Source organism: Mustela erminea, chromosome 17 (assembly GCF_009829155.1).
Source record: "Mustela erminea isolate mMusErm1 chromosome 17, mMusErm1.Pri, whole genome shotgun sequence".
Taxonomy (NCBI): Eukaryota; Metazoa; Chordata; class Mammalia; order Carnivora; family Mustelidae; genus Mustela; species Mustela erminea.
Genome location: NC_045630.1, coordinates 155220 through 169126, shown reverse-complemented (window position 1 = coordinate 169126; position 13907 = coordinate 155220). Strand labels below are relative to the sequence as shown.

Below are 13907 nucleotides of genomic sequence, written 5' to 3'. Positions count from 1 at the left end.
AGGGAAGACCCTTAACAAGTCTGGGGACTGTTAAAGCTGGTGCCTGGGGGCACGTTACCTTATGCCATCTACTTCTTTATCTGTTTGGGGATTTCTGTACATCAGAATGTTCCTCCTCAGGAATTACCCTTACCTCAATACCTGCCACAGAATTCCTCAGCCCTTGGAACTGGGATCTGAGTTTTAAGGACTAAGATGGGCACTTACCCCAACCCGAGACGCCCTGAAATCATGAGGCTCAGACTAATGCCAGTAAGAAACCAGCATCCTGGGTATCACTCAAAGATATGCCCAGTCTGAACCGGTCACTTTGTACAAACAGGTGCTTAAAAACATTTCAAATACTCTCTCAAAACATTTCAAATACTCTCTCATGTGCCTACTTAGAGTATAACACTTTCGGTCTGATCCTGTCATAACTAATAAAGATATTGCTTCGTTGACATCTAAGACCATGTAACTATTTTTCCTGTTTTAAAATAAAAAACCAAAAGGCTACGACTGAAGCAACGTGAAGAAAACTCTGCGGACCAGTGTAGAAGTCCTCCCTTTGGCCTCAGCATGAGGAAGGGGGCTCCATAGTCTCAGGCAGGGCAGCCAGGGAAGGCGGGTGGCGGGGGGCAGGGGCGCAGAGCAGGGCACAGGAGTCCCTCTGGCTCCGGGGAGGCTGTCGAGCAGAGGCCGGAGACGGTGCCTGCACTTCACAACCCTTTCACGACCCAGAGGTTCTGAAGTTACAAACAACAATAACACAATAGCTCTGATTGCAAAAGACAAGTTCAATATAACCCAAACTCAACTTTTCTCCCAATCTAGGAAACTCTCCTGGGAAGTCCAATATTGTGCTTAAACTTTCACCTCTGGAATCCTAAGCTCAGTGGCCAGATGCCTGTAGTTTCAACTGAACAAGCATATGCCCACCTAGGAGCCCCTGAGCCTGCCTCCTCTAATGTGACCCGGGGGCTCCCGAGGAGCGCAGGCCCTCCAAGCGCTCCAGAAGGGACACGTCGGCTGTTGGGGCTGCACCACGTGCACCTGCAGTGAAAAGTGGATCACAGAACAACACCCCAGGGCTGCCTCTCGGGCCCACAGCCTGTCCCTGAACAGACCATGACCAAGACCACTGTGAACGGTCCAGCCGACTGTGGGTGTGTGGGTGAGCCCAAGGACACGGCTGCACTCTCCCGGCCAGACCTGCCCAACCGACCTACAGAACCGGGAACCAAATAAACACGGTACCGTGTTCTGGGGTTTTGGGGTGGTCTGTTACACGGCAACAGGCCACTGGTCCACCAGGTGAGTGGAAGAGAGAAGAGAGAAAACAAAGATGAGAAAGAACACGGAACAAGCTGAGAATCAGCCAGTAGATGCGGACACACCAGTAAGGTGTCTCATGCGAGACAGCGTTGTCTTTCCTGGCAAGAGGACACAACATTTGTCAAAAGCAACTGGGAAACACTGAAAGATACAAGGAATCCCCTCCTGTTGGTGGGTTTGTGTTTTTTTTCCTTCAACTGCTTACCACTATGCCCTGTCCTCACTCCCTTTCCCTCTTAGAATGGGCTCCCGAGATCCAGGATCTTGTGAGTTCAGTGCCTACGGCGGGACCAGCAGACCCAGGAGCGCCGGTGAAAGGGCAGATGATGCAACGGGCCCAGAGGAATTCTGGGATGTCGGTCAAGCTCAGGCACGTGCTGACAGATCTAGCGCAATCCAGAAGAGCTCTCGGAAGTCGGTCCGGAAGGCACTCTGGAAGCTGAAAGCAGCCTGGGTCCCTGCGGAACATGCAAGTCGGAACATGCAAGTCCCACGCAAGGGAACAAAGACGGACGTGGAGATGACTCAGCCGCCGCGAAGAGAGTCACTTTTGGGTGTTCGAGAATTAAGACAACACCAAGAACAGCACCTGTGCTGACGTGGATGTCCACCGTACATCTCGGCATTCACCCCTCCAGCCTCCCCTTTCCTTCGGTGGGGTGCGGCTAGGGACTGCTTTACCACAAAGAATTACAATAATCGAGTAAGAAGCTGCTCTGGATACGTTTTCCCCGATTAATTACTACACAAATTGTCTTTAACTAGAAAATGTTTCAAGAAACAATCTGCTTGACTCAAGTGTCTCCTTTTAGTGTTGGTAGGAGATAAAATTACTCCTGAGTTCCATGTGTATGAAAAGTATTCCAATATGAAGACACAGGGGTGCAGGTGGGGGCAGAGGGTTCATGGAGAAAGGGTTGCCCCAAATGCACATTAATCACACGACTTAAGCTACCGTGTTCTGTCCTGCCGTCCACTGGCCGCCATCTCTGCGGCCCTTTCTGGTCTCAGTCACGCCCGATCCGTCAGCACAGGCACCACCAGAAGAGAACATCTGCTTTCACCACATGCTCAGCGACCGCTCACAAAACAGCTTTTTCAGTATTTATGTCCTGCCAGAAATAAGTGTGACACACAGCCACGTGTTAGGATGAGATCAGTGGGCTCGAGTGTGTCGCGGACTTGACAAGAACGGGACAGGCCGGAGAAAACAAGCAGCTGCCTCCAAGCCAGACAGATCTGGACGAAACAGCAGCTCCGCCACCCAGCAACAGAGCAAGCTTCCCTTTGTCCACGTGCAACGCGGGACACAGAAGATCTAGCCGAGCAGGGCCACGCCAAGTGCTGCTCGAGCTGATGCACCTCAAAGGCTGCTACGTCCCCACGCCCCGGCCACAGGGCACGAACTGGGTCACTGCGTCCCCGCGCCCCACCGATGCCTGCCTCCTGCACACAGACCACTAACTGCCTCCAGCACGGGGTTCAGGAAAGATGCCCACAAAAATGATTTTAAACTCAACTTCCCAAAGGCAGCGTTTTACTTGTCATCCCCGACGCGGGATACTTGAAGCAGCGCCCACCTCACGCCCTTCCCGACCAGGCCGCCGGCTCGCGCTCTGCTGAGCCCCCACCCTGCGTGTGCTGCTCGCGCTCCGCCTGCTCAGGTAAATGACCCGGACAGGAAGAGCCACCAGGGTGTGACCCGCTCCCCCTGGGACTCAGAGAAGCCTGCGGGTGAACTTCTGGGGAAGGTTTTCCTCCACAACAAAACGCACGGGAGAAACCACAGCAGCCATCTGGGAGCTGCGGGCAGGAGCCCAAAAACAAGACGATATGCAGAGACTGAAAGAGTACAGTGGGTCAGGGCGTCTGGGGGGCTCAGTCTTTAAGCGTCTGCCTTTGGCTTGGGTCATGATCCCAGGATCCCGGGATGGAGCCCCGCATTGGGCTCCCTGCTCGGCGGGGAGCCTGCTTCTCCCTCTCCCACTCCCCCTGCTGTGTTCCCTCTCTCAGTGTGTCAGTCTCTGTTGAATAAATAGAAACTTAAGAAAAAAGAATATGGTGGAAAGAATTATGTTGTTGATGACAATGTGGGGCCACTGAATAAAGAACACATAAGTACCTTCCTTGGGACCCCTTGTGAATAAATAAACCTCTGACTATTAATGCTACTTTTACTCAAGCCTTCCAATTATAACAAAAATCGTGACCAAAGCAAGACAAGTGAAACAGCAAACTTAATGTCTTGGTTGGGTGTTACGTCTCATCTTTTGTAAATAGCCTCCTTAGGTTCTCCTGCTGCTTCTCTTCTGATAAAATAGCACGGATGTATTTATCCCTCCCAGTAGTAACTACGAATGCTACCAGGTTCTCAGATGGTGCCTGCAGGTAGGAAACGGAAGGTTTTGGTCATCAGGGAACATGTCATGATAAAATCCCAGAAGAAGGTACAAAGGTATAGTTTGCACATATTCCTACCCACACCCCCACTTCACCGGTCTGACTGCCAGCGTGCTGGGCAACCGCCTACCCCGTCCTTATAAAGCACAGAGCACCACAGGCCCTTATAACTAAAAAGAGAAAAATGAGAAGATCGACTTGCCCCAACCCATCATTTCAGAGACGACGAACAGATGCTGAGATGAAATAATTCTCGCCACGTTACCACCACCATTGGCTGGCCCCAAGTCAGTGCCAGTCTGTAACACATCACTAATTCTTTTTTTTAAAAAATACTTTATTTATTCATTCGACAGAGACAGACACAGAGAGAGAGGGAACACAGGCAGGGTGGAGTGGGAGAGGGAGAAGCAGACTGCCCGCTGAGCAGGGAGCCCGATGCAGGGCTCGATCCCAGGACCCTGGATCATGACCTGAACTGAAGCAGATGCTTAGTGACTGAGCCGCCCAGGCGCCCCCATATACCACTAATTCTTAACGCACTACCTTGGAGTTCATCTAAATACGAAGATCTCCTCAAGGATGTTTGCCGGGGTATTCAAAAAAACAAAAACTAAACAACCCCCCCCCCTCAAATATTCATTAGGACTAAAAAAAAATTCAGGACATCACAGAAAAGCCTAAAAGTGATCCCAATAATCCAGGAGACCCTAAGGTTTTGGGGGGCAGGGTGGGTGCCAATCATCTCCCCAGTTCAGCCTATGCGGCCTGCACGGCCAGCACCCACGTGCCTGTGGAACTGCTCACACCAGAACATACAGATCAGACTCTTAAGAGAATCCTGATGTTTGGTTGCATTCAACGGATAGAAGATGATTAGTCTAGGGCGCCTGGGTGGCTCAGGAGGTTAAGTGTCTGCTTTAGCCTCAGGTCATGATCCCTGGGCCCTGGGATCAAGTCCTGCATTGGGCTCCCTGCTCGGTGGGGAGTCTGCATCTCCCTCTCCAATTTGCCCTACTTGTGCTCTGTCAAATGAATAAACAAAATCTTAAAAAAAAAAAAGGGTAATTAATCTCATAAATTCCCTAATAAGATGGACATACCAGGTCAAGTACGTTTTCCCTAAACTGTGAAGATCTTTGCAGCCTCCATCTGAACAAGCTGAGGGAGAGTGTATGTCACAAGGGTTCTGGTGAAAACAACTTCCATCAAAAACTCCGATGCTCAGAGAGGCATCGCTCTGGAACCTGAAGATAGCACTTGAGCGATGGTGAATAAAAGCACATGCCAGGGGTGCCCGGGGCTGGGGGCTGCATGGGTACAGGGCTCAGTCAGTTGAGCATCACGTTTGATTTCGGGATTGTGAGATCCAGCCCTGTGTTGGGCTCCACGCTCAGAGGGGAGTCTGGCTGGAGACTCTCTCTCTCTCGGCCCCTCCCCTGCTCTCGCTCTCTAAAAGGAACAAATCAATCTTTAAAGAAAAAAAGCACAGACTAGGATCACCTGTTAATGCTCTGTGGCACTTGGGAACTTTATGGTGTGAAGGGAGCAAACATTTTTGCCTTCGGAGAACAGTCCCTGTTGTGAGCTGACATGGCCACAAGATGCAACGCCAAACAGAACAAAAGCTAGAAGAGAAGTCTGCTAGGAAATCACATGATCTACGTCTAAGCCTGGCCCTAACTGGCAGAGGATGTGTAAGTGCCAGAAACAGGTAAGGCAGAAACTAGTCTGAACAAGCACAACTGCAAAATAAAAGGTACAGTATGACTTGGTAAAAATAAGTGAGTCAGACAAAGGGTACTCAGGTGCACGCCACCGAACAGAAACCCTGATGTGCAGTTGATGGAGACAGAAGAGGCCTTCAGGGCTTTGCCCTGGGCACAAAGGGAACCACCCAGGAATCAACTGTGGGGAATGCTCCAATTCTGCTCCCAAAGCTAGTCTGCTGTTCCCTTGCAGATGCTGAAAAATGCCCCTACTGGTCGACACTGTGGCTGGGTTATTTCTCACCAACTTCGGCCTGGGCAGAACCCTGGGGGCTGACTCGCAGGAAGGGAGGCAGCCTCTGACTCAGGGGCAGCAGGCATGGGAGGGGGAGGTGTCGGCCCTCCAAACAGTGTGGGCAAGTCTGCCTACAGAGAAAAGAGCCCTCGTGTCTCCTTCCTCTGCTCCACTCCCAGCAGGGACTTCCTTCTGGAGAAAGTGACGAACCCAAGAAGAGACTCCCAGCAGCGGGTTCAGAGGTCCCCCCGGTGGAAGACAAGCAGCACCTTATACCAACAGGGAAGCCCGTGACCCAGGAAGCTCTGTCCCTACACAAGCAGCTTCGGGTCAGATCTGAGCACCTTCACTATCAATGGGTAACCAGGGGTCACTAAGCGTTTGAGTAAAGCTTCTAACATCAAAGAAACGATAAGAGAAAAAGGTAACTGAAAATAAACAGCAAAATCAAGTGACAGAAGAAAACATTTTTTAAAAATCACATAAAATATATGAAAAAATGGTATGTGCAGAGAGAAGAAAATGCATTCATGAAAACAAGTACAGGATGTTATAGCGAGAGTAAGAAAAAGCTTTTGAAAATTATTAAAGGGGCGCCTGGGTGGCTCAGTCAGTCAAGTGTCTGCCTCTGGCTCAGCTCATGATCTCAGGGGCCTGGGAATGAGCCCTGAGCTGGGCTCCCTGCTCAGCGGGGAGCTTGCTTCTCCCTCTCCTTCTGCCCCTCTCTCAAATAAGTAAAATCTTTGAAATACATACATACATACATACATACATACATGCGTACTTGGAAAACTGCAAATAAAAAGGCAAATATTGACTCCATGAAAAATAAAAAATTATAAAAGGAAGCAAATATATGTGGTACAATGGTGGGAAAAAAGGTTCACTCGACTCTGAAATGTACCTAAATACAGTGACATAACCACGTCGGGAAGAGGCCCGTGTGCATGTATGTGCACAGAATGTGTGTGAGGGAAAAAGACTGGGAGAAAAAGAAATGTATATTTTCATTTTCCATAGTAGGGGGTCGGTAGATAATATCTAAAACTGAAGAATCTAGAAGTAGTAGTATAATAATGTTATTTAGAAACATGAAGTTCCTTCTGGGAACTGCCTCAAGGCAGTAAGCTCAGAGTGTCACAGGGCTCCTCTTACTCAGAAAAAATAGTTAAAAGAATGGAAAGCATTCGGCTATTATGTAATTTTTTTCCTTATTCTCTTCTCTTTCCTTCCCTTTTCTGACTCTGGTCAGATGTGGCCCATCTCCTCTAGAGAACCCTACAGGTTCATTCTTCGTGCTTCATTGTGGGTAGTTTCTACTGCTGTCTTCGAGCTTTCTGATCTTTTCTTCTTTGGGTTATGCCATCCAATGCTGCTGCTGCTGTTCACGCCCCGCCCCCTCTCCTGTTTTGGTCTTTTTTATATGTGTCTCGTTATGTCAAGGTTTCCTTTACATCATTAAAGTTATTTCTAAGATTTTCATGCTTGTTTAAATGTCCTGGTTCTATGTCCATTGTCTGTCATTTCTCGTTTTGTTTCTATTGATTGGCTTTTCTCCTGGTTATGTTATTATCTTCCTGCTTCTCTGTATGTGTGGTAATTTTTGATTGGTGCTAGACATCGTAAACTTTGCATTGCTGGGTGCTGCATTTTGTTGTATTCTTGTAAAGAGTGTCGGATTTTTGTTCTTGCATGCAGCTAAAATACTTTTACTTTAGTCTGATTCTTCAAAGGCCTCCTTTGAAGCTTTGTTACGGTGGGCTCACGGTGTCCACATGCTGGTGCTGCACTAGCTCTACTACTAAGGCATGACCAATTGTGAGGACTGCAACCAAAGCTCTGTGTAACACCAGGTCTCTGCATTCTGGCCTTTAGGAACATAACTCAAGGGAGTCCCACCACTGCACATCTCTTTTTCTCTGTGGTTTCTTCTTCTCTGGTACTTTGCTTCATAAATCCTAGAAACCTTGGCCTCCCCAAATACTGACTTCTGCTCCTCCGCTCACTGAGACAACTGAATTCCGGCTTGCCTCCCCTCCCAGCACTGCCATCTGGGAACTGCCTCAAGGCAGTAAGCTCAGAGTGTCACAGGGCTCCTCTTCTTTGTGTCCTTTCTCTCAGGGATCACAGTACCACACTGCGTTGTTTCATTTTCCAATGTCCAAACACCATTCTGGTTTTTATCTCCTTGTTTGTTTTGAACAGGTAAGCAATGCCCACAGCACTTAAAGCAGAAGAAAAAGTTTCCAAGCCTTCTTCAGATGTTATGCCTAACTCTCAAGCCTTTATTCATAACCCTATTCCCATTTGCAACCCAAATTTGTGAGCTGAGGTATCTGAGACATAGTATGTTCTCTGAAAGAGACAGACTAGGAATTAGTCATGAGCCCTGATGCTATGATATGACAGAGAATGTGCCAGAACCTGAGTTTTAGGCCCAGTTCTGTGAACTGCCGGGTGTGTGCTTTTAGGGAGTGACCATCACAGTGCCTCAGTAAAAGCTGTGGAATAAGAGCATGGTGGGGCGCCTGGGTGGCTCAGTGGGTTAAGCCTCTGCCTCTGGCTCAGGTCACGGTCTCAGGGTCCTGGGATCGAGCCCCCGTAAGGCTCTCTGCACAGCAGGGAGCTTCCCCCCCACCCCCTCTGCCTGCCTCTCTGCCTACTTGTGATCTCTCTCTCTGTTAAATAAAGAAATAAAAAAAATCTTAAAAAAAGAAAGATGAGTGCTGTGAAATGTGTAAACCTGGAGATTCACAGATCTGTACCCCGGGGATAAAAATACATTATATGTTTATTCAAAAAAATTAATTAAAAAAAAAAAAAAAAAAAAGAGCATGAGTCTATCACCTTCCACAGAACACTGTCATTCTGTCCTTCAGTTCCCTGTAAATCCACTGGAGCTCCAAAACACCTCAGGGAAAAACTGGAATTGGCCAAATTCCTTAGAATGCTTTCTACCCCAGAAGGACAGAATTGGTCCTAAGCTCTGGAATTCTGCCATGCCGCAGTTAGAGTCCCAACAACACAGCCGGAACACATTATCAAGCACGACGCTAGATCCCATGCTGAGCTCCAAATCACAGTTACTTCTCCTCTGTGCTTTCCATACGAAGTCCACCTCCACGCCGCACCCTGTTCATCGAGCTTACCGGTTACTCACACACATCTTTACTTTCAGATTCTTCTAGAGAACTCATACAAAATAATGGTTCCCATTTTATTTTCAATACCAAGAATATCACTTTTTCCTGCTAATTCCTTGTCTTGCAGGCGCCTCAAGCATAATTTAGTTCACTGGACTTGTTTCCTTAAGCAGTTAAGGAATTACATCTGACAAGGCCATCCCCTAATTTCATTGGGCCGAGAGGAGCGGCATGACTAGTACAATCTAAACGGTGGAACCCTTTGCGGGCCGGATCCTTCTCCACGCGTTCCCATGGCCCTCCTCAGCCAGCTCTTGCTTCCCCCTTCCCGGGTGGCTCTCTTTCCTGCCGCAGGGCTCAGTACTGTTTCCTGCACCAGGAAAGTGCCAGGACGCAGAGCGGGGGGTCAGAGCTGCAACCAGCCGTTACCTGGTGGGATCCGGAAGGCAGGCTCTTTACCAGACCCTCTGCGTCGGAGGGCGACTTCCGTGGCGCCTCCTTAAGTGGGGACGCGCTCTCTGACGTACTGCAGCTGGTGAGTTGGCAGTTTGGAGAACAAATGTAAAAAAAAAAAGAAAATAAAATAAATGGAAAAAAATATATAGACAGGCAAGTGATGACAAGATGAAGCAGCAGATAACACACAACACAACAGAACGATGAGGGTCAAGATGGTCACAGACTCGAGGTTGTTTCTCGTCCCTGACACTACTTCTCTCAAGTTGATGACCCCACTGTGTGTGCACAGAAACCAGCGTGGCGCAACCTCTTGGCCCCACATTGCAATCACGCTACCTGCTGAGGGGGCTCTGGCTCTCGGGGTCACGTATGCTTCCGCTGCTCTGTGTCTTCCCTCTGCTGTCATCCACCTCGGCGAGCAAGCCCAGTCTTCTGGCCAGTGGCCCGAGGCAGGCCTCTGCTGAGTGCTCCAGAAGTCACCAGACCCGCACCCAGGCGCGCCTCCTTCCTTCCGCCCCATAGTTCCCCAGACTCAGTTTCCCCACGAAGGCTGCAGCCCAACCAAAGAGAACCCAGGACGTCACGAACACTAAGAAACTGGGATGTCGCATGACACCGGCTGAACTTGGTCAGGCCTCTGGGGGTCTTTCAGAATGAGCATTACCTCATAAATAAAGGCAAGAGTGACTGCAGGAAGAAACTCATTAGGGATTCCCTAATGGTACTTGTCGGAGCGTAAGTCCTTTATGATGCATTTTTTAAAGCAACTCTTAGGACTGGGGGTGGGGTGGGGGGTCACATTCAAGTGTGGTTACTAAGACCAGAGCAAACAGGAATGGCGCTCTTCTCCGAAACAGGAAGCTCTGAGCTCTGACCCCAAACCAAAATGGTCCGGGGATCTGACACAAAGAGGGTCTCAATCACCAACACCACAATTCACATATGAAAGAACACAGACACACACACGCAACCACACATGCACCACCGCTCCACACGAAGAACATACATACTCTGATGCACAAACCCTCTAGGAACCCTGACAGCCCAGGTCCCGGGGATGGTACACTCGACAAGGGGCCCATGCAAACACAGGACGTATCCGTGGACAAACCGTAGTAACTGCCGGGTTAGCTCAGAGCTAGCGGGTTAGCTGTCGACAAGGGCGAGGGACGGAACACACACTCACGTCGATGTTAACAGCAACGGCAGTGTGATTAGTTACCATGTGTCTAGTGGGGGTGGAAGAGGACCCCAGCCCTGCCACAGTCCCAGGGTGTCGTCTACGTCAGCTTTTCTTAAGAAGTGGCAGATAAGCAGGATCTGATCCCGGCACACCACGGCAGAAAAAGCAGGGGAGGGAAAAAAACCACAGTAAGAAGAAAAGCAGCATTCACGGTGCCATGCAGGATTCTAAGGCACAGTTCTGCCCCCTTCTGAGCCCCAAAGCAAGAGCTACAGACCCAGGCGTGTCACCACCCGGCGTGAGTCTCCCGCTGAAAACCAGCCCTCTAGTCACAGGTCTTCGTAAAGCACTCACCATGCAAAGGGGAAGACAGAGTGAGCAGGACAGAGCACTCCAAGCAAACAAGATCTGAATTTGAACACTCAAACTTGTTAGAACACGGCACTCCTAAAGACCAGAGCAGCGGAGCCGGGTTCCCACCGTCCAGCAGCACGGGGGTCCGACGCACGCCATCCTCTCAGAGCACAATCCCAGATTCAGGCTGCTGCCGGCAAGCCCGTGCACAGGAGGCCCGGCTCGTGCTGCAGCCTGAACCTGGCCTCTGCTCCGTCTTACCCTGGGAGTCGTACCTAGCGTGCGTGGGCTGCCTGTCCAGCTGGAGCCAGGGAGAAGGTCCTTCAGTTAGACACGGACCCTCTGCTACGAGGTACTCTCTTTCCGAAGCCATAAACAAAAAGACAATCTACTTCTCTTTATTGCTGGTACACTCTGCTGTTCAGCTCTTACTAGCCGGGTTTAGAAGAGTCCAGCTGTGCATTCGAGAATGATCAAAGCAGTAAAACTGCTCACGAAGCAGGAAGAGCGGGAAAGCCCTCCCGTCACAGCGCTGCAGCCGTCAGCGCCGTGCTCTGAGACTAGCGTTTCATCTTCACCTAACTGCAAAGGAGAGCCTCGTGAGACAACTACCAGAGTCTCAAACCACACTCAGAGCGGGAAAGGAACGTGCGTGGCCTCGCAGTCCTAACTGTGGTCAGGGGGCTGCCGACGGCCGTGCTGATCGCCGAACCCAGGACGGGCCTTCTGGAGTGGAGCGGAGGCCACAGCCCGTGCTCATCCACAGGCCTCCGCGCTCTGCTGGCCCCTGCGGGACACAGGGACACACTCCCCCACTCCGATGTGAAAGCAAACAGTAGCTAATACTTCACCATTCTTTCTCCAAAAACATTCACGTTTTTTAAATTCCTTTCCTTCCCCCAACCTCTCCCCCACCCTGCCCCCGCCCCCGAAGCAGCTTTTCTTACCCCATATAATCCTGTTTAGAGTTTCTCCTTCTGTAGAGGACAGCCAGGGTCGTGCTGACGAGCAGAGTGAGACCCAGGACCACAGCAGCAACTATCCCCACCACCACCCAAACCGGAAACACGGGCAAGACCTCTGGAGAGAAAGAACAAAATCATTTTAAGATACTTTGCTACCAAGAGAAGAAGCAGGGTTTTATTAAATCACTAAGTGAGTGCTTTAGGGGCTTCCACATCCTCTTTAGTGTCCGCATTATGAGCTCCTGGCGTCTGACTGACGACGAGCACACGCTCACGGGTGAAGGAGGCACCAGAGCATAGCACGTCTGCCACACACACCTCCCTCCCGATGCTCTAAAGCCAGAGAAATTCCAGGGCTGCGAATTTACCTCAGTTTGCTCTCCAACAAAGCAGACTTTGTCTCAAAGGAGACACCAAATGCAGAACCTGCATTTCCTGCTTATTTTCCAAGAAAGGGAAGGAAAACACTGTCCTGCTTTTGCAAATGTGGAAACTCTCCCTCGAAGGACATGGAAGCTGTACTCACCTTCTTCTCCACGGCCCACCCCTTCCACCCACTGTGAGTTCGGTCTTACTTCCAATTAATACCGAAGAAGGACATTCCTGAATTTGGGTCAGTGGGCTCCAAGGATACAGATGGGGAACCTGGCTCAAGCAGCTGGAGAAGCAGGGGCTCCCCGACCTCGCATCCAGAGGTACACAGGGGCAGGGCACCTAACTGCAGACAAACATACTCGGAAATGTCACTCCTGCTCTTCAACTGAACCTGAGACAAAGGGGACTGTGTTACCACTGCCAAAACACTCAGGGAAGTACCTTTCTCTACGACATAGAGCCTAATGTGTCCCGGCTGGGCAACAATGTCAGGAGGGTTTTTGACGTCACAAATATAGGTGCCGTTGTGGATAAACTGCATATTTTCTATGTTGATGGACGCGTCCTTCTTGTCCAGGTCTCCAGCCCAGCTGGTCCTGTCCTTAAATGGTGGATAATTCCCAGGATACACTTGCCCTTGGGAGTAGTGGAAAAACTGCAACCAGAGAAAAAAGACACATGAGCTCTCCTCACAGGCGGGCACCCGACACTCCGTAATGGGCGAAGACTTCATAGAGAAAGGCATACAACTCCATATGACAAGTGAGCTATGGGACCGAAGCCAGACCGGCGTTTAGAAAGCACAGGGATTGACACTATTTCAGCTGAAGCCATAAACTTGTATATCATCTCAAATCTTCTCAATATGTCACTGGTGGAGTGATTACTGCCCATTCTTCAAACATAAGGAAAAGGAGACTCAAAGAAGCCATCTGTTCAGGGTCACAGTGACAACAGGGGGTGGACCCAAAGTCAAAGTCAGGACCATCTGACCCTTCAGAGCCAGTGACCACACCATGACAGAGACTGTGAATCCAAAGGTTTCGGTCTGAATTCACAAAGTTTACCACTTAGTTCTAGAAAGCCCTGAAGCAGGTAAAGCCTAAATATCACAGAGCAGTTAGTTAATCTGACGGACTTCTCCCTCTTACGTACTGGTTTCCCAGGGAAATGTTACGGGTGTGTGAGAGGAAGCCCAGATACCCCGATGTCCTCACTTCTCTTCAAACATCAGCCTTCAGCTAACTTTCCTCACACCTGCTTTTTAGCAAAGGAACTCATTTCTCAAAGAAGCCTTGTTAAGCCCAGCACCTTGGAAGCTAGGTATGGTCTAGGGGCCGGGGATCTCTCCTGATCCTGGGCTTCGATCCAAGCAGCTCTTTCTCCTTACTCCCAGGGGAAACCTATAAAAACCAAAGCAACCAGCTCATCTTATTAAACATATTCTGATGCTTTTGAGGTAAAAGATCTTGTATCAACAGCTAAGCGTTCAGGAATTGCCTGTGATCAGGGTGGTGTGTAAGTATAAACTGCTCAGCTAAATACACTAATGAGGGCGCCTGGGTGGCTCAGTGGGTTAAGCCACTGCCTTCGGCTCAGGTCATGATCTCAGAGTCCTGGGATCGAGTCCCGCATCGGGCTCTCTGCTCAGCAGGGAGCCTGCTTCCTCCTCTCTCTCTCTGGCTGCCTCTCTGCCTACTTGTGATC

The 13907-nt window shown here is 49.9% G+C and overlaps 1 protein-coding gene across 7 annotated transcripts in view; it reads right to left on the bottom strand.

Moving 5' to 3' along the window:
* MPZL1 (myelin protein zero like 1) overlaps positions 1-13907 on the bottom strand; it is a 53563-nt gene that overhangs the window by 1813 nt on the left and 37843 nt on the right. For 2 of the 7 annotated variants that reach the window (XM_032318747.1, XM_032318746.1), the window contains exons 3-6: positions 12642-12855; positions 11808-11940; positions 9294-9396; positions 3314-3699 (exon numbers count right to left, since the gene is read on the bottom strand). In XM_032318747.1, the coding sequence (XP_032174638.1) occupies positions 3574-3699; positions 9294-9396; positions 11808-11940; positions 12642-12855 (576 nt within the window). In that variant the 3' untranslated portion in view covers positions 3314-3573. Of the gene's footprint in view, positions 1-2272; positions 2430-3313; positions 3700-9292; positions 9397-10545; positions 10644-11807; positions 11941-12641; positions 12856-13907 lie in introns of those variants that run through there. The other 5 variants (XM_032318749.1, XM_032318748.1, XR_004280172.1 and 2 more) reach the window with 4 other exon arrangements.